This window comes from Cetorhinus maximus, chromosome 13 (assembly GCF_964194155.1).
Source record: "Cetorhinus maximus chromosome 13, sCetMax3.hap1.1, whole genome shotgun sequence".
NCBI classification, from domain to species: Eukaryota; Metazoa; Chordata; class Chondrichthyes; order Lamniformes; family Cetorhinidae; genus Cetorhinus; species Cetorhinus maximus.
In genome coordinates this window covers 119,631,148-119,656,055 of record NC_135891.1, presented here as the reverse complement: position 1 = coordinate 119,656,055, position 24,908 = coordinate 119,631,148, and the positions used below count along the sequence as shown (strand labels likewise).

The window sequence follows — 24,908 nt, the reverse complement described above, 5'->3', positions numbered from 1 at the left end:
CATGTCCAAATGCAGCAAGACCTGAACAACATCCAGGCTTAGGCTGACAAGTAGCAAGTAACATTCATGCCACACAAGTGTCAGGCAATGACCATCTCCCCATGACATTCAATGGCATTACTATCGCTGAATCCCCCATCATCAACATCCTGGCAGCGACCATTGACCAGAGACTGAACTATATAAATACTGTGGGCAACAGCAGGTCAGAAGCTGGGAATTCTGCCGAGAATAACTCACCTCCTGACTCCCTAAAGCCACCATCTACAAGGCACATGTCAGGAATGTGATGGAATATTCCCCACTTGCCTGGCTAAGTGCTACTCCAACAGCACAAGAAGACTGACACCATCCAAGACAAAGCAGCCCGCTTGATTGGCACCCCATCCACAAACATTCACTCCCTTCACCACCGATGCACAGTGGCAGCAGTGTGTGTACCATCTACAAGATGCACTGCAGCAACTCATCAAGACTCCCTAAACAGCAGCTTCCAAACCCACGACTTCAATCACCTAGAAGGACAAGGACAGCAGACACATGGGAACACCACTATCTGCAAATTCCTCTCCAAGCCACTCACCATCCTGACTTGGAAATATGTCACCGTTCCTTCATTGTCGCTGGGTCAAAATCCTGGAACTCCCTCTCTAACAGCACTGTGGATGTACCTACACCACATGGACTGCAGCGGTTCAAGAAGGCAGCTCACCACCACCTTCTCAAGGGCAATTAGGGATGGGCAATAAATACTGGCCCAGCCAGTGACGCCCACATCCTGTGAGCAAATAAATTTTAAAATGTTTTAAAAAGCTGGAGGCTTGTAGTTTCAAGCCCCGCTCCAGATACTTAAGTACATGGAGGGCCAGCGCTGAGGGAGCGCTGCACTGCCGGAGGGCCAGTGCTGAGGGAGCGCCGCACTGTCGGAGGGCCAGTGCTGAGGGAGCGCCGCACTGCCGGAGGGCCAGCGCTGAGGGAGCGCCGCACTGCCGGAGGGCCAGCGCTGAGGGAGCGCCGCACTGTCGGAGGGCCAGCGCTGAGGGAGCGCTGCACTGCCGGAGGGCCAGCGCTGAGGGAGCGCCGCACTGTCGGAGGGCCAGCGCTGAGGGAGCGCCGCACTGCCGGAAGGCCAGCGCTGAGGGAGCGCTGCACTGTCGGAGGGCCAGTGCTGAGGGAGCGCTGCACTGTTGGAGGGCCAGCGCTGAGGGAGCACTGCACTGTGGGAGGGTCAGCGTTGAGGGAGCGCTGCACTGTCGGAGGGCCAGTGCTGAGGGAGCGCTGCACTGTCGGAGGGCCAGTGCTGAGGGAGCGCTGCACTGTCGGAGGGCCAGCGCTGAGGGAGCGCTGCACTGTTGGAGGGTCAGCGTTGAGGGAGCGCTGCACTGTCGGAGGGCCAGTGCTGAGGGAGCGCTGCACTGTCGGAGGGCCAGCGCTGAGGGAGCGCTGCACTGCCGGAGGGCCAGCGCTGAGGGAGCGCTGCACTGTCGGAGGGCCAGCGCTGAGGGAGCGCTGCACGCCGGAAGGCCAGCGCTGAGGGAGCGCTGCACTGCTGGAGGGCCAGTGCTGAGGGAGCGCTGCACTGCTGGAGGGCCAGTGCTGAGGGAGCGCTGCACTGCCGGAGGGCCAGTGCTGAGGGAGCGCTGCACTGTCGGATGTGCTGCCTTTCAGATGAGGCGTGAAACTGAGGCCCGTCTGTCCTCTCCGGGACACACAAGTAATCCCACAGCCACACAAAAAAGAGCAAGTGAGCTCTCCCAGTGGTGGCTAACATTTATCCCTTAACCAAAACTTATAATTGTGGTTTTGCAGTTTGGCTGTAAAACACTTTGGGATGTGCTGAGGTCATGAAAGACATTAAATAAATATCAGTTCATTTTTTCTTTCTAGTAGTAATAATACCCTATGAATAATGTCACACCTAGTACTACTACACTGGCAATCACAGTATTACTAGAAAATGAGGGTGTGAGTGCGAGATAGAGGAACAGAGACACAGGCAGCTGTGAGAAATAAAGAGCAATAGAAACAAAGCAACTAAGACAAAAAGTGTGAAAAGGGCTTGCTGCGCTACTTTGGTTTCCAGTTAAGCAGGACCTCGATTTTAAAATTCTCATCCTTGTTTGCAAATCTCTCCATGGCCTGGCCTCTCCGTATCTCTGAAATCTCCTCCAGTCCCACAACCCCCCAAGACATCTACACTGCTCCAATTCTTGCCCCTTGAGCATCCTTGGTTTTAATCGCTCCACTCTCAGTGGTCTCGCCTTCAGCTGCTAAGGCCCTAACTCTGGAATTCCCTCTCTAAACTTCTCCTCTAAGACACTCCTTAAAACCTATGTCTTTGACCAAGCTTTTGGCCAACTGACCTAATATCTCGTTATGTGGCTCAATGTCAAATTTTATTTGATAATGGGAGAGAACGAGAGTGAGAGCGGAGTGCAAAAGAGAGACCACAAAAAAAAAGCAGCAAGTGAGTCTTTATGTAAGTTCCAGGCAGTTTAAGAACTTTACAATAAATTAAGTTAAAAGTTAAATGGGGAGGAAACCCAAGGGACCCAGTGAATGATGGGACAACTGGTAGTTCATTTCTAAATATTGTACATCAGGAGTGCCAAGGTGGCTCAATGAGTGACTGCAATGCCCAGTGAGGTACTGAATTACACAGAGTGCAAAGTTCTCAGGTTCCAGCTTTGATCAATGCTGAACTAGTCAGTTTCAGTTAGGGCACAGCGGAGATGAGAAGAAAATTAATCAGGGCTCTTATGCTGATCATTACACAGTGGAACGTGTACATAGATTGTGGCTGCCTCTTAACTCCTTCTACATTAGAAATTGGCTCATGAGCAAAGCCCTTCACAGTCGAATAGCTTGCTAATGCTCACGGGCCACACGTGATGAGTGATCACTTTGCTGATGTGCTGGCAGGTTCTCCTTCTCATGGAACCCAAAAGGCAGCAACAGTCCCTAAAACATCAGGAAATGAGATTAGTGATGCACACTCTGTTCATCAGTGAATGTCCTTGTATGTGGCACAAACCAGAGGCAACATACAATTCATCTGATGGAGTGAAAGACTCAGACAAATAAAATTGGCTCCCTCAGAGTCCTTAACAACACTCAGGAGCTGCTGCTGAACTACTCTTCCACTAGGGGTGGCCATTCCCAAAGTTCAATTTCTTCCTACGTTTCTTTCCTCCCCTAGTTACAGAAACTCCACAGCCATCCTGTACTTCTGTCTAAAATCTGCAAAGTAAGTGTTGTGTGGGGGAAGGCAGGGAGTAATGAAACACTTCCTGGTGAGCAGAAAGGCCAATTGATTTGACCCTTGCCCAATCGAATGGAAATGAAGCAGAGAATTCCCCACAATCAAATCCCAAAGGGAACTAGGGTTTGGTCCCTCACCCAACATTTTCCCACCAACACATGGCCCCTCCTAAAAAGCAATTTATTCTACAGTTTTATATCAATACTCATCCCAACACACAATTCTAAATCCATCTGTGTAGCTCATAATATCCTGTCCATTAGTCCAAATCCATCAGCCCCTCTCCATCATCCAGAATCTAATGGATCCTCCCTCCCCTCCACATGCTCCAACCCCAGGAATCCCTGCACTGCCTCCAAGAGGGAGACTTGACTCAGATCCCCCTCACCTAAACACACACTGTCACAGTCACAATGATCAAAGGTCAAACAAGGAGCACCGTAACAGAGTCCAAGTCACTGAGAACAAGTAGTCAGGTCAGATCACAATTAGGTCCAGAGGGATCTGAAATCATCCCAGAATCCTGTAAACTCCTCCTTTAGGACTCAAGATAAAGAATTAGGAATTTGGGATCCTGGGCAGTTGGATTTTAATGTGGTGTCTAAAGATTTTCAATGTCCTGTTAGATTCTAGAAAGTGTAATCCAGGAGATTCTTTCACTGGTTGACAGTCCTGAATATAAAAGGGGGATTTGGGGGAAATCATGTCAATATTTCTCAGTTTTGTTTTGAACTTGAACAAGCTAAGGCAGGACTGTCTCTTTAATCTGGAAAGCAGAAAGTTCTAGATGAGGGTTTTACTCAGATCCACTTTCACAGGCAGAGGCCCCACGTCCTCCTCCTGCTCCCTCAATGACACAGCGATGAGGGGGGTCAATCCATATGAAGGGCTCTTCTCCACACCCTCCTGATCACCATTAATGCTCAGAGGCTGCAAGTCAATAAGAGAGAGTGATAGGCAAACAGAACACTCAGAGGAAAAAAATGACAATGTCCCATCAATTACTCCCAGGGCAGGTATAGCATGGGGTTAGACACAGAGTAAAGCTCCCTCTACACTGTCCCCATCAAACACTCCCAGGGCAGGTACAGCACAGGGTTAGATACAGAGTAAAGCTCCCTCTACACTGTCCCCAACAAACACTCCCAGGACAGGTACAGCACGGGGTTAAACACAGAGTAAAGCTCCCTCTACACTGTCCCCATCAAACACTCCCAGAGCAGGTACAGCATGGGGTTAGATACAGAGTAAAGCTCCCTCTACACTGTCCCCAACAAACACTCCCAGGACAGGTACAGCACGGGGTTAGATACAGAGTAAAGCTCCCTCTACACTGTCCCCATCAAACACTCCCAGGACAGGTACAGCACGGGGTTAGATACAGAGTATAGCTCCCTCTACACTGTCCCCAACAAACACTCCCAGGACAGAGTAAAGCTCCCTCTACACTGTCCCCATCAAACATTCCCAGGGCAGGTACAGCACGGGGTTAGATACAGAGTATAGCTCCCTCTACACTGTCCCCAACAAACACTCCCAGGACAGAGTAAAGCTCCCTCTACACTGTCCCCATCAAACACTCCCAGGACAGGTACAGCACGGGGTTAGATAGAGTAAAGCTCTCTCTACACTGTCACCATCAAACACTCCCAGGGCAGGTACAGCAAGGGGTTAGATACAGAGTAAAGCTCCCTCTACACTGTCCCCATCAAACACTCCCAGGACAGGTACAGCACGGGGTTAGATACAGAGTAAAGCTCCCTCTACACTGTCCCCATCAAACACTCCCAGGGCAGGTACAGCAAGAGGTTAGATACAGAGTAAAGCTTCCTCTACACTGTCCCCATCAAACACTCCCAGGACAGGTACAGCACGGGGTTAGATACAGAGTATAGCTCCCTCTACACTGTCCCCAACAAACACTCCCAGGACAGAGTAAAGCTCCCTCTACACTGTCCCCATCAAACATTCCCAGGGCAGGTACAGCACAGGGTTAGATACAGAGTAAAGCTCCCTCTACACTGTCCCCATCAAACACTCCCAGGACAGGTTTAGAGTTATTTCCTTGTTGTGTGAATTGATGTTTTACAGTAGGAACATTCCGAAGTCTGTCTGATAGATCTTCAATTCATAGTTACATTGGTTTATAAAACAATAAATAAGATAGTTGAGTAATTCGTAAAATATATCCAGTGTCTCCTGGAACAGAAGGGACTGTGTTGGGTCAGTAATTAGGTATAATCCACAACTCCCACTTCAATATAGAAATATTCCTTTTGTGAACTGCTCCGGCCTTTAGATTATAATAGTGATGTAGAGAAGGTACAACAAAGATTTATCTAGCAGATACCAGAACTGAGTGATTATAACTATCAGGAAATGCCAGGCTGGAGCTCCCTTCTCTAAGAGATGACCATGGGGAGACTGGATAAAAGTCTTTAAGATTATGAAAGGGTCTGATAGGGTAAACATAGAGACAATGTGTGGAATTGTCCCAGATTTGCATTAAGTGCAGGAGCGGATGTGAAAAAAGTCATTTTACCCATTGGCCACAATGGTGATTTGTGGACGATTCTGCCCAATGTTTCCACTCATGGGGCAAGACCAGAACTAGGGGCATCAATATAAGGTAGTCACTAATAAATCAAACAGGGAATTAAGGAGAAACTTCTTTACCCAGGGAATGTTGAGAATGTAGAGCTCTCTATCACAGGGAGTGGCTGAGATGAATAGCATTGGTATGTAAGAATAAACTAGATAAACACATGAGGTAGAAAGGGACAGAAGGATATGCTGATAGTGTGAGATATGGATGATGGGAGGAAGCTCAAATGGAGCATAAATGCCAGCATAGACAAGATGGGCCGAATGGCCTGTTTCTGTGCTGTGAATTGTGTGCAACTCACCTGTGACTTCACGTGTTGCTCCGGGGCAGTTACCAAACTGGCACAACTCAGCCACAACATCACCAAGATGGACAGCACCAAGCAAGCTGCCAGGATCCAACGTGGGAGGCCGGAGCGCCTGAGATAGGAAGATACAGGGCAGGTCACATAGGCTGTAGCTAGGACAAACTAAGCTCCAACCCATCCACAGCTAAGAGAGGAACAATCATCTATACGGGCCAGACAAATCTCCGAATCAGAAGCTTCACTCCAGAGACTTGAGCCATAATTCAGGCTGACACAACTCGCAAAGCACCGAGGGAATGCTGCACCGCCGGAGGGCCAGTGCCGAGGGAACTCTGGTGTGCTGGAGGGCCAGTGCCGAGGGAATACTGCACCGTCGGAGGGCCAGTGCCGGGGGAACGCTGGTGCGCTGGAGGGCCAGTGCCGAGGGAACGCTGGTGCGCCAGAGGGCCAGTGCCGAGGGAACGCTGCACCGCTGCAGGGCCAGTGCCGAGGGAACGCTGCACTGCCAGAGGGCCGGTGCCGAGGGAATGCTGCACTGCCAGAGGGCCAGTGCCGAGGGAACGCTGCACCGCCAGAGGGCCAGTGCCGAGGGAACGCTGCACCGCCAGAAGGCCAGTGCCGAGGGAACGCTGCACTGCTGGAGGGCCGGTGCCGAGGGAACGCTGCACTGAGGTAGGGTCAGTGCTGAGGGAACGCTGGTGCGCCGGAGGGTCAGTGCTGAGGGAACGCTGCACTGCTGGAGGGCCAGTGCCGAGGGAAAGCTGCACCGAGGGAGGGTAAGTGCTGAGGGAACGCTGGTGTACCAGAGGGCCAGTGCCGAGGGAACACTGCACCGCCAGAGGGCCAGTGCCGAGGGAACGCTGCACCGCCAGAGGGCCAGTGCCGAGGGAACGTTGTGCTGCTGGAGAGCCAGCGCTGAGGGAACGCTGCACCACCGGAGGGTCAGTGCTGAGGGAAAGCTGCGCTGTTGCCATCTTTTGGATAAGACATTAAACCAAGGTATTATCTGTCCTCTCAGCTGAAAATAAAAGATCCCATGGCCACTATTTCTAGGAAGAACAGGAGAATTCTGTCTGTCAAAACCAATATTTATCCCTCAACCAACATCACTGAAACAGATTATCTATTCATTCACCTCATTGCTGTTTGTGGGATTGTTTATTTAAGGTGTTTCTGAAAGAATCCTAAGCTGCTAAAGAGCAAATTTTACAAATGAGATGCTGCAGCAAGTGGGAATTGCAACAGGAATTCCTACAGGGAATGAAGCAGGAATCTCCTGGGGCTCACTAAATGCCCATGCCGGAATTCCCAGCACGTGCTCCAGCCAGTGATGCCCCCTGCTGAGAGTTCGAGGCTGGAAACTGTGTGTTTTTCTCTCATACACTCCCCAGAGCCTGTGACATCGCAGTTGGCCAGTGTCAGGAGGTGGTGGTGGGATCTGTGAGAGGCTGTTAGAGACACTGCTTCACGGCAGTCAACTCGCACCCCCTTGGCGGTGTGGGGGTTGGGGCGGGGGGGTGTGGAATGCCTCCCAAAGTGGTCCAGAGAAACCAAATGTCCCAAACCCAAAGACAGGTTACACTCCAGATGCTTGGGCCAATGCTCCTCCCCTCCACTCCATTGTCCAAGCAGGGTTTGGTCCAGTTGCCCGTTTGCCCCCCAAACTTCATCGCACAATCTAATGACCATCCAACGGACTTGGTTCTGGAAAGAGGTAAATGGGGCAACTATCCAGAAGGGTCAGCGTCACGGTACCCGGACCAGGTGGAGATGGGCTGACGTTGTGATACGAGGACCAGACGGGTCAGCGTCACGATACCCGGACCGGACGGGCCAGCGTCACGATACCCGGACCGGACGGGCCAGCGTCACGATACCCGGACCGGACGGGCCAGCGTCACGATACCCGGACCGGACGGGCCAGCGTCACGATACCCGGACCGGACGGGCCAGCGTCACGATACCCGGACCGGACGGGCCAGCGTCACGATACCCGGACCGGACGGGCCAGCGTCACGATACCCGGACCGGACGGGTCAGCGTCACGGTACCCGGACCGGACGGGCCAGCGTCACGATACCCGGACCGGACGGGCCAGCGTCACGATACCCGGACCGGACGGGCCAGCGTCACGATACCCGGACCGGACGGGTCAGCGTCACGGTACCCGGACCGGACGGGTCAGCGTCACGGTACCCGGACCGGACGGGCCAGCGTCACGGTACCCGGACCGGACGGGCCAGCGTCACGATACCCGGACCGGACGGGTCAGCGTCACGGTACCCGGACCGGACGGGTCAGCGTCACGATACCCGGATCGGACGGGCCAGCGTCACGGTACCCGGACCGGACGGGTCAGCGTCACGATACCCGGACCGGGCCGGGGGCTGGGGGAGGGTGAGGGAAAAGAGAGTGTGTTCTCCACATTGGACAGCTATGCTACCCATGCGGGTTTGTCAGTTGTGTGGTTATGAAACCCTTAAACTTGGGTCAGAGGCCCGGCAATGTTGGGTCTTGCAGTGAGCTCTCATACCTTGACATGCAGCCCAGGAAATCGTGCTGAGACTGCAATCCTTCTCGATGCGCAAGTGCCTGTTTGAACACAGGGTCTGGTCTCCCACTCACTCTCTTCTCTGCACCTTGATGCTCATCTGCAAGGAATGAGAAACATTCTAAGGCAGGGTCTACACTCCCAGTTAGTGCCTGTGGGTTAGAGAGGGTAAATATCTATATTGGAATCAAAGCCATCGGGCAAGCCCAGGTAGGGTACAGCTCAGTGCAGACCAGCGGAAGAATAATCAGAGTTCTCAATTGTGTCTCACTCTGCCTTGACGTGGGGCTTGCCTTCTGAGGAGAGATTGAGCTATTTAGGCCTACACGCGCTAGAGTTTAGAAGGATGAGAGGAGATCTAATTGAGGTATATAAGATGCTAAAGGGGATAGACGAAGTAGACGTGGAGCAGATGTTTCCCTTTGTGGGGCATTCTAGAATGAGAGGCCATAGTTTTAGGCTAAGGGGTGATAGAGTTAAATCAGAGATGAGGAGGAATTACTTTTCTCAAAGGGTCGTGAATCTGTGGAATTCACTATCTCAGAGTGCCGTGGATGCCGGGACGCTAAATAAATTTAAGGAGGAGATAGACAGATTTTTAATTAGTAATGGGTTGAAAGGTTATGGGGAGAGGGCGGGAAATTGGAGTTGAGGCTGAAATGAGATCAGCCACAATCGTATTGAATGGCGGGGCAGGCTCGAGGGGCTGAATTACCTACTCCTGCTCCTAGTTCTGAAGTTGTTATAACCTCCTAGTGAAGGCACCCTTAGGTAGCAACGATCATTATATGGCTAAATTTTACATGCGGGAGAAATAAGTGCGTCCAAGACTAGTAATTTAAACTTAAATAAGGACAGTGAAGGAACGGCGATATATTTCCAAGTCAGGATGGTGAGTGACTTGGAGGGGAACTTCCAGGTGGTGGTGTTCCCGTGTGTCTGCTGCCCTTGTCCTTCTAGGTGATAGCGGTCATGGGTTTGGAAGGTGCTGTCTAAAGAGCCTTGGTGAGTTGCTGCAGTGCATCTTGTAGATGGTACACACTGCTGCTACTGTGCGTCAGTGGTGGAGGGAGTGAATGTTTGTGGATGGGGCGCCAGTCAAGTTGGCGGCTTTATCCTGCTTACTCCAACCTAACTTCATAATGAAGTTTCTCATCCCTGCAACCATTCTTGTGAACCTTTTCTGCAAGCTCTCTAATGCTTCACATCCTTCCTAAAGTGTGGCGCCGAGAACTGTACACAATTCTCCACCTGAGGTTGTGCTAATGTCTTATACAAGTTCAACATAATCTCCTTGGTCTTGTACTCTAACCCCCTATTAATAAAGCCCAGGGTACTGACTGATTTATTAACATGTTGTCTCGACCTGTCCTGCCAACTTCAATGATTTGTTTACATGTACCCCAGGTCCCTCCGCTCCTGCACCCCATTTAGATTCGCACCTTTTAGTTTATATTGTCTCTCCATGTTCTTCCTGCCAAAATAAATCACTTTACCTCATGGGACAGAATGTTCCAGAATATTGTCCCCACAGCCTCGCTAGCTCACCTGTTTGTGGTTTCAGCGTTCCAGGCACCAGTTCCTTGTGGCTGCTGGGAATCCATTCCCGAGGAATCTTCCCCACATTGGATTGCATGGCCTGTAACTCCGGAGGAGGGAACTCCATTTCTGGGTGAGCCTAATGGGGCAGGAAAACAGATATTAAAGAAAGGCAGAAGTGAAGAGGAAAGGGAAGGAGGGGCAGGGAGAAGGGGAAGAGGGGTGAGAGGGACGGATAGAGAAGGGAGAGGGACAGGGGAAAGAAGGTGGGGGGAAGGGGGAAGTGGGTTTAGGAGTAGGGGTGGGGAGGGGTTTCAGAAAGTGGAGGATTCAGCACCATTTGCGACTCCTCAGATATGGAAACAGTCCGGGTCCAAATGCAGCAAGACCTGAACCATATCCAGCCTTGGGCTGACAAGTGGCAAGTAACATTTGCGCTACACAAGTGCCAGGCAACGACTATCTCCAACAAGAGAGAATCTAACCATCGCCCCTTGACGTTCAATGGCGTTACCATCGCTGAATCCCCACTATCAACATCCTGGGGGTTACCATTGACCAGAAACTGAACTGGACAAGCCATATAAATACTGTGGCTACAAGAGCAGGTCAGAGGCTAGGAATCCTGTGATGAGTAACTCACCTCCTGACTCTCCAAAGCCTGTCCACCATCTACAAGGCACAAGTCAGGAGTGTGATGGAATACTCCCCACTTACCTGGATGAGTGCAGCTCCTACAACACTCAAGAAGCTTGACACCACCCAGGACAAAGAAGCCCACTTGATTGGCACCCCATCCACAAACATTCACTCCCTCCACCACTGACGCACAGTGGCAGCAGTGTGTACCATCTACAAGATGCACTGCAGGAATTCACCAAGGCTGCTTAGACAGCACCTTCCAAGCCCATGACCACTACCATCTAGACGATAAGGGCAGCAGATAGATGGGAACACCACCACCTGCAAGTTCCCTTCCAAGTCGCTCACCATCCCGACTTGGAAATATATCGCCGTTCCTTCACTGTCGGTGGGTCAAAATCCTGGAACTCCCTTCCTAACAGCACTGTGGCTGTACCTACACCACAGGGACTACAGCGGTTTAAGAAGGCAGCTCACCACCACCTTCTCAAGGGCAACTAGAGATGGGCAATAAATGCTGGCCCAGCCAGCGAAGCCCACATCCCGTGAATGAATAGAAAAAGAGATAGAGGCAGAAAACAAAGAGAGAGATAGAGAAAGGCAAAACGACAGACAGCAACAAAGAGAGAGATAGAAATTTCAAGTGACAGAGATACAATGGGATATAGATCAGTTGGAGACTTGGGCGGAGAAATGGCAGATGGAGTTTAATCCGGACAAATGCGAGGTAATGCATTTTGGAAGGTCTAATACAGGCAGGAATTATACAGTAAATGGCAGAACCCTTAAGTGCATCGATGGGCAGAGGGATCTCTGGGTGTACAGGTCCACAGGTCACTGAAAGTGGCAACACAGGTGGATAAGGTAGTCAGGAAGGCATATGGCATGCTTGCCTTCATCGGCAGGGGTATTGAGTATAAAAGCTGGGAAGTCATGCTGCAGTTGTATAGAACCTTGGTTAGGCCACACTTGGAATATTGCATGCAATTCTGGTCACCACATTACCAGAAGGATATGGAGGCGTTGGAGAGGATGCAGAGGAGGTTTACCAGGATGCTGCCTGGTCTGGAGGTTATTAGCTATGAGGAGAGGTTGGAGAAACTCGGATTGTTCTCACTAGAGCGACAGAGATTGAGGGGCGACTTGATAGAAGTTTACAAAATTATGAGTGGCATGGACAGAGTAGATAGTCAGAAGCTTTTTCCCAGGGTGGAAGAGTTAATTACTAGGGGACATAGGTTTAAGGTGAGAGGAGAAAACTATAGAGGAGATGTGAGGGGCAAGTTTTTTACACAGAGGGTAGTGAGTGTCTGGAATTCGCTGCCAGAGGAGGTGGTGGAAGCAGGTACGATAGTGATGTTTAAGAGGCAGCTTGACAAATACATGAATAGGATGGGAATAGAGGGATACGGACCCCGGAAGTGCAAAATGTTTTAGTTGACGAGCAATATGATCGGCGCAGGCTTGGAGGGCCGAAGGGCCTGTTCCTGTGCTGTACTTTTCTTTGAGTGTATGATAAAGGCTGAATAACAGTGGGACAGAGGGGGGTGCGGGGCGGGCGACAGAGGGGGGGGCGGGGCGGGCGACAGAGGGGGGGGCGGGGCGGGCGACAGAGGGGGGGGCGGGCGGGCGACGGAGGGGGGGGCGGGGCGGGCGACGGAGGGGGGGGCGGGGCGGGCGACGGAGGTGGGGCGGGGCGGGCGACGGAGGTGGGGCGGGGCGGGCGACGGAGAGGGGGCGGGGCGGGCGACGGAGAGGGGGCGGGGCCGGCGACGGAGAGGGGGCGGGGCCGGCGACGAGGGGGCGGGGCCGGCGACGAGGGGGCGGGGCCGGCGACGAGGGGGCGGGGCCAGCGACGAGGGGGCGGGGCCAGCGACGAGGGGGCGGGGCCAGCGACGAGGGGGCGGGGCCAGCGACGAGGGGGCGGGGCCAGCGACGAGGGGGCGGGGCCAGCGACGAGGGGGCGGGGCCAGCGACGAGGGGGCGGGGCCAGCGACGAGGGGGCGGGGCCAGCGACGAGGGGGCGGGGCCAGCGACGAGGGGGCGGGGCCAGCGACGAGGGGGCGGGGCCAGCGACGAGGGGGCGGGGCCAGCGACGAGGGGGCGGGGCCAGCGACGAGGGGGCGGGGCCAGCGACGAGGGGGCGGGGCCAGCGACGAGGGGGCGGGGCCAGCGACGAGGGGGCGGGGCCAGCGACGAGGGGGCGGGGCCAGCGACGAGGGGGCGGGGCCAGCGACGAGGGGGCGGGGCCAGCGACGAGGGGGCCGGGCCAGCGACGAGGGGGCCGGGCCAGCGACGAGGGGGCCGGGCCAGCGACGAGGGGGCCGGGCCAGCGACGAGGGGGCCGGGCCAGCGACGAGGGGGCCGGGCCAGCGACGAGGGGGCCGGGCCAGCGACGAGGGGGCCGGGCCAGCGACGAGGGGGCCGGGCCAGCGACGAGGGGGCCGGGCCAGCGACGAGGGGGCCGGGCCAGCGACGAGGGGGCCGGGCCAGCGACGAGGGGGCCGGGCCAGCGACGAGGGGGCCGGGCCAGCGACGAGGGGGCCGGGCCAGCGACGAGGGGGCCGGGCCAGCGACGAGGGGGCCGGGCCAGCGACGAGGGGGCCGGGCCAGCGACGAGGGGGCCGGGCCAGCGACGAGGGGGCCGGGCCAGCGACGAGGGGGCCGGGCCAGCGACGAGGGGGCCGGGCCAGCGACGAGGGGGCCGGGCCAGCGACGAGGGGGCCGGGCCAGCGACGAGGGGGCCGGGCCAGCGACGAGGGGGCCGGGCCAGCGACGAGGGGGCCGGGCCAGCGACGAGGGGGCCGGGCCAGCGACGAGGGGGCCGGGCCAGCGACGAGGGGGCCGGGCCAGCGACGAGGGGGCCGGGCCAGCGACGAGGGGGCCGGGCCAGCGACGAGGGGGCCGGGCCAGCGACGAGGGGGCCGGGCCAGCGACGAGGGGGCCGGGCCAGCGACGAGGGGGCCGGGCCAGCGACGAGGGGGCCGGGCCAGCGACGAGGGGGCCGGGCCAGCGACGAGGGGGCCGGGCCAGCGACGAGGGGGCCGGGCCAGCGACGAGGGGGCCGGGCCAGCGACGAGGGGGCCGGGCCAGCGACGAGGGGGCCGGGCCAGCGACGAGGGGGCCGGGCCAGCGACGAGGGGGCCGGGCCAGCGACGAGGGGGCCGGGCCAGCGACGAGGGGGCCGGGCCAGCGACGAGGGGGCCGGGCCAGCGACGAGGGGGCCGGGCCAGCGACGAGGGGGCCGGGCCAGCGACGAGGGGGCCGGGCCAGCGACGAGGGGGCCGGGCCTGCGACGAGGGGGCCGGGCCAGCGACGAGGGGGCCGGGCCAGCGACGAGGGGGGCGGGCCAGCGACGAGGGGGGCGGGCCAGCGACGAGGGGGGCGGGCCAGCGACGAGGGGGGCGGGCCAGCGACGAGGGGGGCGGGCCAGCGACGAGGGGGCCGGGCCAGCGACAGGGGGCCGGGCCAACGACAGGGGGGGGCGGGGCCAGCGAAGGGGGACGGGGTCAGCGACAGGGGGGGCGGGGTCAGCGACGGGGGGGCGGGGTCAGCGACGGGGGGCGGGGTCAGCGACGGGGGTGGCGGGGTCAGCGACGGGGGGCGGGGCCAGCGACAGGGGGGCGGGGCCAGCGACAGGGGGGCGGGGCCCGCGACAGGGGAGGCGGGGCCCGCGACGGGGTGGGGGGCAGCAACAGGGGGGCGGGGCCTGCAACAGGGGGGCGGGGCCAGCGACCGAGGGGGGCGGAGCCAGCGACCGAGGGGGGCGGAGCCAGCGACCGAGGGGGGCGGAGCCAGCGACCGAGGGGGGCGGAGCCAGCGACCGAGGGGGGCGGAGCCAGCGACCGAGGGGGGCGGAGCCAGCGACAGAGATAAGTGCAGTGTTTGCTTTACCTGAAAGATGACAACCTTGCCATCATCAGCTTGCAGGTAGAAGGTCCAGGTAGAGGAGATGAAACTCTGAGCTGAGCTGACAATGTCACTGCACAGGGTGGATACATAGTCAAAGATGGAGAGTGACGGAGCTTCAGGGGGTGTCGTCAGGAGCTACAAGAGACACAGGGAGAGACCTTCTTCCATAAAAATCTATTCTCAAGTTAACATAAGAATCCTTTCAGAACAGCCTCATGGCTTAGCGTGTCAATGCAGCTGCCCAGTACTAAGCTAGACAGACAAGCTGTCCCAGCCTGTGCTGATCACAAGACTGGCAGAGCAGGAAGTGCTTTAACTGGCCTCAGTCCCCTTGGCACCCTAGGTTCCAAATCAGGAATGCATCTTGTCTCTCCCTGTCAGAGAGTTTGAGGTTAAAACAGGAACAAACTTAGCAGTGATGCCACCTGAAGTTGAACAGTCTGCTGTCCAAAACTTCAGATATGAAGAACAGTGGAAGGCAACCATGCAACCTATAGAAACAGGAGGTGGCCATTCAGCCCATTGAGTCTGTTGCACCATTTAATTACATCATGGCTGATCTTTATCTCAACTCATTCTACCCGCCTTGGTTCTGTAACCCTCAATATTCTTACCTAATAAACTCCTTTCAGTTTCAGTCTTGATCTTTTTAATTGACCCCTAGCACCCAAGATTTTAGGGGGAAAGGGTCCAGATTTCCACTCCCCTTTCTTAAGGGAGGGAACTCCGGAGATTAAGACCCGGGCAGCTGCAGTCATGGCCGCCAATGGTGGAATGATGAAAATTGGGGATGCACAAGAGGCCAGAGTTGGAGCAACACAGAGACCTCAGAGTTGTAGGGGTTGGATGAAAATACAGAGATAGGGCAGGGCAAAATCATGGAGGGATTTGAACACAAAGATCAGAATTTTAAAAATCAAGGAATTCTTAACCAGGAGCCAAAGTCGGTCAGCGCGCACGGGGGTGATGGACCACGGGGCCTTGGTGGAAGTTAGGGCACAGATGACATCAAATTTAGCATCTTTAACATTTAAAAATGCCTCAAAGGGCTTCACACGAGCAATTATCAAACATAATTCAACACCGAGTCGTGTGAATAGATTTTAGGATAAGTGATCGGCAGGGTCAAAGTCGATTTTAAGGAGCATATTTAAGTAGGAGAAAGGGGTGGAGAGGTTATTGGATGGAATTCCAGAGCCTAGGGCCTAGGCAGCTGAAGGTAAAACTGCCAATGGTGGAGTGATTAAAATTGGGAATGTGTAAGAGGCCAGAATTAGAGGAACACAGAGATTTCATAGGGTTGGAGTTGGTCTTGGAGATAGGGAGAGGACGAGGCCACAGAAAATTGATGTGCTCTAACCACTGGAGTGGGAATTGAACCCAGAACCTGCTGACTCAGATGTAAGAGTGCCACCCACTGAGCCACAGCTGACACATAACATCAGACCTTAGCACTGTTTTTCAGGGTGTAGGAGAGGGGAGGGGGGAGGGGTTGAATGGGACTACCCGGCAGCACAGGCTTCAGCCGAATTCCTCTGTCAGATTGGACCTGATTGATATCCTGAGCAGCAGAGCGCTTGCCAAGGGCTCCAGGGGAAAAGGCTGATTACTGGATCAGCATCTTTCACAAAAAAAACACAACTGATCTTTCTGTCAAGCAAACAGCCTCCTGAGCAACACCCAGAGATCTGAACCATCGCCCATGGCTCTATAGGTGCAGTCATACGGCTGAGGGATTGTGATTTCTTGCAGCTTGAGTCTACCAGGTGTCAGAGAGCTGTCACAGTGACTCCCCACACTGAAAACTCTGCAGCTTCTGCCTGCAATGAAAACCAAGCAGATTGAAAGGACGGCCAGGGATATAACAGACTGGGAAGTCCTCTTACAGGAATAGGAGTAAAAAAAGTCATGGTTTCAAAACCCACTCCAGAGACTTGAGCCCAGAACCCAAACTGACACTCCCATTGCAGTCCTGAGGGAGCGCTGCACTGTCGGGGGGCCAGTCCTGAGGGAGTGCCGCACTGTCGGGGGGCCAGTCCTGAGGGAGCGCCGCACTGTCGGGGGGGCCAGTCCTGAGGGAGCGCCGCACTGTCGGGGGGCCAGTCCTGAGGGAGCGCCGCACTATCGGGGGGGCCAGTCCTGAGGGAGCGCCGCACTGTCAGGGACCAGTCCTGAGGGAGCGCCGCACTGTCAGGGACCAGTCCTGAGGGAGCGCCGCACTGTCAGGGACCAGTCCTGAGGGAGTGCCGCACTGTCAGGGACCAGTCCTGAGGGAGTGCCGCACTGTCAGTCATGCTGCCATTTGAATGGGGCATTAAATCTGGTGGACATAAAAGATTCCACGGCACTATCACACTGCTGTTTGTGGGATCCTGGCCAAAGAAATGGACACAGAGACGAAGCTGATAGAAGAACAGCTCCGTTCAAATTGGCTGCCACATTTTCTTACTTTACAAACAGTGACTAATATTCAGAGAGTATTTTTTTTTAAGCTGTAAAGCACTTTGGGTTGTCCTGAGGTGGTGAAAGGAACGCTAGTCCTTCTTTCAAGTCAGGCTGAACAGCATCTCCCGCAGTCCCTCAAATCTGTTCCCTCAGTACCTCAAATATATCTATCCACTGTCCCCCATTTTGAGCACGCCTTTGCACATGACAGTCGAATGTGCCCCAACACGTTCTTTAGAGAAACCACGACTTGTCCTTGTCTGCATTCCAGTTGCTGCCTGTGACAGTCGTTACCTGCTTCTGTCTCTTCTCTGCCTCTAGGAACTGATCCCTGCAGCCAGTGTTGCAGCCGTACTGCTCCTCCATCCGGGTGTAAGCCTCCAAACATGCTGTGAACACAAGTACACACGTCTCAATCTCTTGCTTTAGAAAAGGCACAGCCCCCTTCCCCACCCCTATTTTCCTGTCAGAGTGGAAGGCTGGGAGAAAGGGTCCAGGGTGAAGACTCCAAGCCAAAGAAGTGGACACATTGGTGAAAAGTGACAGAAGAATAGCTCAGTGTCATGGCAAGCTCGAAATTCATTGTGATGGGGATGAAGCTGAGGTGTTTGTTGAGAACAGATTGTTCAGTATCAGAGAGGGGAAGGTGAAGTGTGAAAACATGGCAAGGAGTGAGATTGGAAGAACGGTTGGGGAAGGGAGAGGGTTGGTTTCCATGACTTGTTGAAGCTTTTGTTCTTTCACAGGTGAAAAGAAGGGAAAATGTTTCTGTTAAAGTACCAGATGAGACAAAGGATGAAATGAAACTTTGGACCAGGATAGATGAAATTGAGTGAGTTGGTACCGCTGAAAAGAACAGTCAAGAGTGCGCATGTGCTAGTGCATGGCAACGAGTTTGGATGTTAGGGTGCAGCGAGGACAGTGGGTCAAGAAACAGAGTATCTTGGAGATGTCTGTAATCATGGGTGGATCTGAAACATGGAAGGTAGAATTTCAGTTAGAATCCACATGGGATAAGTCGGATCCAGAGACTGGAGACGCGGCTGTGAAAATAAGTTTTGATCGAATACGAGAAGGGAAACTGTAAGCAATGAAGGTGAACATGATGAAAGACACAAATGGAAATCATGTCAAAGAGGAGGAGAACTTCAAGGTGATGGGTCATTGACCTGAAATACCTCTCTCCACAGATGCTGCCAGACCTGCTGAGTGTTTCCAGCATCTATAGAATTTTTCTGTTTTTTTTTAATATAAAATACTGATTTAGGCCTCGGCTGGATTATTGTATTCAATACTGAGCACCACACTTTAGGCATGATGTAAAGGTCTTGGAGAGGGTGCAGAGGAGGCTTAGGGACGAGGGACTTCACTAATGTGGAGAGACTGGAGAAGCTGGGATTGTTCCCCTTAGAGCAAGGAAGGTTAAGGGGAGATTTGATAGAAGCGTTCAAAATCATGAGGGATTTTGATAGAATAATTAGAGGGACTGTTTCTAGTGGCAGGAGGGTCAATAAACAGAGACACAGAGGTTGAAGATAATCGGCAAGAGAACCAGGGGGAGATGATGAGGAGAATTTATTTTTTTTTACACAGCGAGCTGTTGTGATTTGGAATGCGCTGCCTGAAAGTAGATCCAAATGAAATTGAATAAATACTTGAAGAGGAAAAATTTGCAGGGCTACATGGAAGGAGCAGGGGAGTAACTATACAAACAAGGAGGAGTAGGCCATTCAGCCCCTCGAGCCTGCTCCACCATTTAATAAAACAATCGCTGCTCTGATAGTAAACTGAGCTCTGCATCCCACTTATCCTCGATAACCTATCACCCCCTTGCTTACCAAGAATCTATCCACTCTGCCTTATAAATATTCAAAGGTTCTGCTTCCAACATGTTTTCAGGAAGAGTTCCAAAGGCTCATGACCTTCAGACAAATAATTTCGCCTCATCTCTGTTAGAAAGGGGCTACCCCTTATTTTTAAACAGTAACCCTTAGTTCTAGATTTTTCCACAAGAGGAAACATCCTCTTCACATCCACCCTGTCAAGACCCCTCAGGATCTTATATGTTTCAATCAAGTCGCCTCTTACTCTTCTAAACTCCAGATGATACAAGCCTAGCCTGTCCAGCCTTTCCTCATAAAACAACCCACCCATTCCAGGTATTAATCTGGTAAATCTTCTCTAAACCGCTTCCTTCCTTAAATAAGGTGACAAATAGTGTATACAGTACTCCAAATGTGGTCTCACTAGTGCCCTGTACAACTGAAGCATAACCTCCCAACTTTTGTATTCAATTTCCCCCTCAATAAATGATAACATTCTATTAGCTTTCCTAATTACCGGCTGTACCTGTATACTAGCCTATTGTGATTCATGCACTAGGACACCCAGGTCCCTCTGCACCTCAGAGCTCTGCAATCTCTCACCATTCAGATAATATGCTTCTCTTTTATTCTTCCTGCCAAAATGGACAATTTCACATTTTCCCACATTATACTCCATTTGCCAGATCTTGCCCACATATTTAACCTGTCTATATCATTTTGTAGCCTCTTTATGTCCTCTTCACAACTTACTTTCCTACCTTTGTGTCATCAGCAAATTTGGCAACCATCCCTTCAATCCCTCCATCCACGTCATTTATATAAATTGTAAACGGTTGAGGTCCCAGCACTGATCCCTGTGGAACACCACTCGTTACATCTTGCCAACCTGAAAAAGACCCATTTATGCCTACTCTCTGTTTCCTGTTAGCCAGCCAATCTTCTATCTATGCTAATATGTTACCCACTACACCATGAGCTTTTATTTTCCACAATAACTGTGATGTGGCACTTTATCAAATGCCTTCTGGAACTCTAAGTACAGTACATCCACTGGTTCCCCTTTATCCACAGCATGATACTTCCTCAAAGGACTCCGGAAAATTGGTTAAACATGATTTTCTTTTCACAAAACCATACTGACTCTGCCTGACGACCTTGAGCTTACCCAAGTGCCCTGCTATAATTTCTTTAATAATAGCTTCTAACATTTTCCCTATAACAAATATTAAGCTCACTGGCCAGTAGTTTCCCGCTTTCTGTCTCCCTCCCTTTTTGAATAGTGGAGTCACATTTGCTGTCTTCCAATCTAATGGGACCATCCCCAGATCTAGGGAGTTTTGGAAAATTAAAACCAATACATCAACTATCGCACTAGACACTTCTTTTAAGACCCTAGGATGAAGTCCAAAGGACCCAGGCTCTTGTCAGCCCACAGCTCCAACAATTTACTCAGCATCACTTCTCTGGTGACTAATTTTCCTGACTTCCTTCCCCACTTCCATTTCTTGGTTTAAAGCTGCTTCTGGGATGTTACTTGTATCCTCTATAGTGAAGACTGATGCAACCTGTTCAATTCATCTGCTATCTCCTTGTTTTCCATTATCAATTCTCCAGACTCACTTTCTATAGGACCAACGCTCACTTTGTTAACTATTCCTTTTTAAATATTATAAAAACTCTTACTATCTGTTTTTATATTTCTGGCTAGCTTTCTCTCATACTCTGATTTTTCCCTCCTTATTAGTCTTTTAGTCACTCTTTGCTGATCCTTATATTCTGTCCAAACTTCTGACTAGCCACAGACCTTTGCACAATTATATGCTGTTTCTTTAAGTTTGATACTATCTTTAACTTTTCTAGTTAATCACGGATGGTGTGTCCGTCCCTTGGACTTTTTCTTACTCGTTGGAATGTATCTATTCTGTGCATTCTGAGATGTCCCCTTAAAACATTAGCCACTGTATCTCTATTGACCTATCCCTTAACCTAATTTGCCAATTCACTTTAGCCAACTCAGCTTTCATGCCCTCATAATTGCCCTTATTTAAGTTTAAAATCTTAGTCTCAGACCCACTCCTCTCTCCCTCAAACTAAATGTAAAATTCAATCATATTATGGTCGTTGCTACTTGGGGCCGCCTTCACTATGAGATCATTAATTACTCCCATCTCATTGCACAATACCAGGTCTAGTATAGCCTGTAGTTTTAACTGGACAGCTCTTTCAAAAAGCCAGCACAGATACAGTGGGCTGAATGGCCTCCTTCAGAGCTGTATTATTCTCTGATTCATCACATGAAATTAACTGGCAAGTGCTAGCAGTATAGTGAACCATTGCTGGCATCACAGCCAGGCCTGTTCATTCCTTGCCAGACATGTCAAGAGAAGGAAAGAGTTTTAATCATGATGCTGTGGCTATAATGGAGAATGGGAACAGGCTTAATGCACAAACTGGTCTTTTCTTGCCTGTCTTTTTTCATTTATTCCTCCATGGGATGTGGGCATCACTGGCTAGGCCAGCATTTATTGCCCATCCCTAATTACCCTTGAGAAGGTGGTGATGAGCTGCCTTCTTGAGCCGCTGCAGTCCATGTGGTGTAGGTACACCCACAGTGCTGTTAGGGAGGGAGTTCCAGGATTTTGGCCCAGTGACGGTGAAGGAACAGTGATATATTTCCAAGTCAGGATGGTGAGTGGCTTGGAGGGGAACTTCCAGGTGGTGGTGTTCCCATCTATCTGCTGCCCTTGTCCTTCTAGATGATAGTGGTAGTGGGTTTGGAAGGTGCTGTCTAAGGAGCCTTGGTGAGTTCCTGCAGTGCATCTTGCAGATGGTACACACTGCTGCCACTGTGCATCGGTGGTGGAGGGAGTGAATGTTTGTGAATGTGGTGCCAGTCAAGCAGGGCTGCTTTGTCCTGGATGGTGTCAAGCCTCTAGAGTGTTATTGGAGCTGCACTCATCCAGGCAAGTGGAGAGTATTCCATCACACTCCTGACTTGTGCCTTGTAGATGGTGAACAGGCTTTGGGGAGTCAGGAGGTGAGTTACAGTACATCCACAGGATTCCCAGCCTCTGACCTGCTCTTGTAGCTAAAGTGTTTATATGACTGGTTCAGTTCAGTTTCTGGTCAATGGTAACCCCTAGGATGTTGATAGAAAAGAATAAATAGAAAAGGAGGCAGCTCACCAACACCTTCTCAAGGGCAATTAGGGATGGGCAATAAATGCTGGCCTAGCCAGTGAAGCCCACATCCCATGAATGAATAAAAAAAAAAACAGGCAAAGTTAATTTCACATGAAAGTATTTAGAGCCATGGTCAGTTCCTCCCTGGGTACTGTGTTCAGGAGGGATTCACCAAATGATACCAGGGCTTAAAGGGATAAATTATGTTGACAGGTTGCATAGACAACACTTCTTTCTCTTGGGTTTGGAAGGTCAAGGAGTGATCTCATTGATGCGTTTAAGATGATTAAAGCATTTGATAGGGTTGATAGAGAGAAACTATTTCCTTTGGTGAAGGGAGTCCAGAACAAGGGTGCAGAATTTTAAAATGAGAGCCAGGCCATTCATGGCGATGTCAGGAAGCAGTTCTTCACGGAGAGGGTAGTGGAAATCTGGAACTCTCTTGTAGGTTTGGTATATTCTGGGGCTCCCAAGCACGCAATACCACCACCAAGTCCTTACCTGCCTCACACTCAGCCCTGGTGCTGTTCAAACCACTGATCCCATCCACAAACTGACAAATAGAGAACAGTCGGCAGCCTCGTTGACAGGCACTCAGCGGTGCCTCCTACAGGAGAGATGAAAACAGACACATGCCAATGAATGGGAACGTGTGTGCAGGTGACTCACTCACAATTCCCCCTCCCTCTCTCTAAATAAAAGTGGCTGTTCTGCACTGTAAACCCTCAATCACAGTGCGTTGTGGCACAGGACAAAAATTTAATCACAGTTAAATAACTCACTGACGCTTGTAGATTTGATGCACACCATTATTATTTATAAACTATATCTTGGCAAAACCCTCCTCCTTGACAATACCTTTTAGGCTTTTCGTTATATCCCTCTCTCAAAGGAGCTGGGGTCCTACAGAATCTGTGCTCGCACTGGGGTACGGGTCCCACACACACTGACTCTCACTGGGGTACAGGTCCCACACACACTCACTAGGGTACAGGTCCCACACACACTCACTGGGGTACGCGATCCACACACACTCACTGGGGTACGGGATCCACACACTGACTCTCACTGGGGTATGGGTCCCACACACACTGACTCTCACTGGGGTACGGGATCCACACACACTGACTCTCACTGGGGTAAGGGTTCCAATGGTGCATTCGATTAATGACACAAGCAGTTGTTCGTCGTGTACATTCTGTAGATTGCACGATAACTGGATATTGAACCATGAGAGGCAGCACAGCCTAGCCAAATCCTCTGCTGTTCCGTCATCTCCAAGCAGGCACTCTGCAGCTGCTCAGTGAATGATGATCGTCAATGGAACTGGTTGACACCCAGTTCCCCCAGAGCAACACCCCACCCCCCCACTTCACCGAGACTAACATTAGTGCCCCTGATTGTTACCACAGCTGATATCAGCGCTCTCAGCACAGCCTGGCATTGTAGCTGTAATTCTCCAGTGTGTATAGCCCAGTACCACTGCACTGCTAGTGCATTCACACTGAGGGAGTACAGTGTTAAAAATTCAGGGAGAAAACACATTAAGCAGACACATTGAAGGATTAAAAACATGGTTACACTCGGGGTTTTAGAAAACTCAATCTCCCTAGGCTTGTAGCTGCATCATGGATTGGATTAAAACTCTACGTTAATGTTTATCTGTGTATTACATGAAGCGCAGAGAGATTAAAGATCCTCCCTCCTCTCCTGGTATGGAGACCAGATGGAAAGCTGGTACCATTATACACACCTCAATCTGTCACACACACACAAGATGGGACCTGTGCTGCAGCCTAGTACAAATATGCCCAGCGCAGTATGTACAAAAATGAAGCTTCCAAAGCTGCTTTCCTTTTGCTGGGCAACAATTTGAAATCATATTGAAAACAGAACAAAAAACAGCTCGGAGGGTGATGCTAGAATCAAGCATTTTACCCACTCACTGACCATTCCCTCCCCTCTGGTAGGGCATTTTCAGCGAGATTCACTGGGAAATAGGGTGAAGACTGCAGGAGATTCGCATTAAATTTGCTTCCTGTCCAATTGCTGATTGGTCCTTCGGCTCCAAAACTGCGAAACATGGGTCCAAACCCGGTGAAGCCCCCTCACTCTATCCCTCCAGCACCCACAAGCTCTCCCCTATCCCTCTGCTCCCAATCTTCATCCTTCCGTCCTCTTTTCCTCCATTCTCTCTTCCTCCAGCTCCCTCGCTCCCCCCTTTTCTCCCACTGCCCACCCCCCACCCCATCTTCCCTCACCCTCCATCCCTTCCCCTCCATCCCTCTCCTTCCCTGTGTAATTGTGCAGCGGAGCCCGGGAGTCGAGCCAGGCGAGATCCGGCTGCTGTCCTTTGCCGAGCGGCTGCCTTACCCTGGTCTGGCCGGCCTGGGGGTAGGTATTGCGGCACAGGCTCTGACACCGAGCTGTGTCCCCCAGGAGGCTGTCGAAGGGGCCGGGGCCGGTGCCGGTGCCGGGGCCGGCGGGGCTGCAGGGGGCGGCGGCCGAGAGCAGCAGCAGGAAAGCGGCGCAGGTCCCAGCCGCTGCTGCCATTGTTCAGGCGCAAACTGAGCGGAGACTCGGCAACGCAGCCGGAGCCGCAGGAACCTGACGTCAGGAGGAGGCAGACGGAGGGAC

At 52.5% G+C, this 24,908-nt stretch overlaps 1 protein-coding gene across 1 annotated transcript; it reads right to left on the bottom strand.

Moving 5' to 3' along the window:
* Window positions 1–2,459: 2,459 nt before the first annotated feature.
* On the bottom strand, window positions 2,460–24,848 carry tmem59l (transmembrane protein 59-like). Its single transcript, XM_078556218.1, has 8 exons — window positions 24,645–24,848; window positions 22,773–22,878; window positions 17,558–17,652; window positions 14,801–14,953; window positions 10,274–10,403; window positions 8,708–8,825; window positions 6,169–6,286; window positions 2,460–4,192 (listed from the first exon to the last, which is right to left on the bottom strand). The coding sequence occupies exons 1-8, from the start codon at window positions 24,822–24,824 to the stop codon at window positions 4,046–4,048; spliced, it is 1,047 nt and encodes a 348-aa protein (XP_078412344.1). The 5' UTR covers window positions 24,825–24,848; the 3' UTR covers window positions 2,460–4,045.
* Window positions 24,849–24,908: the final 60 nt, after the last annotated feature.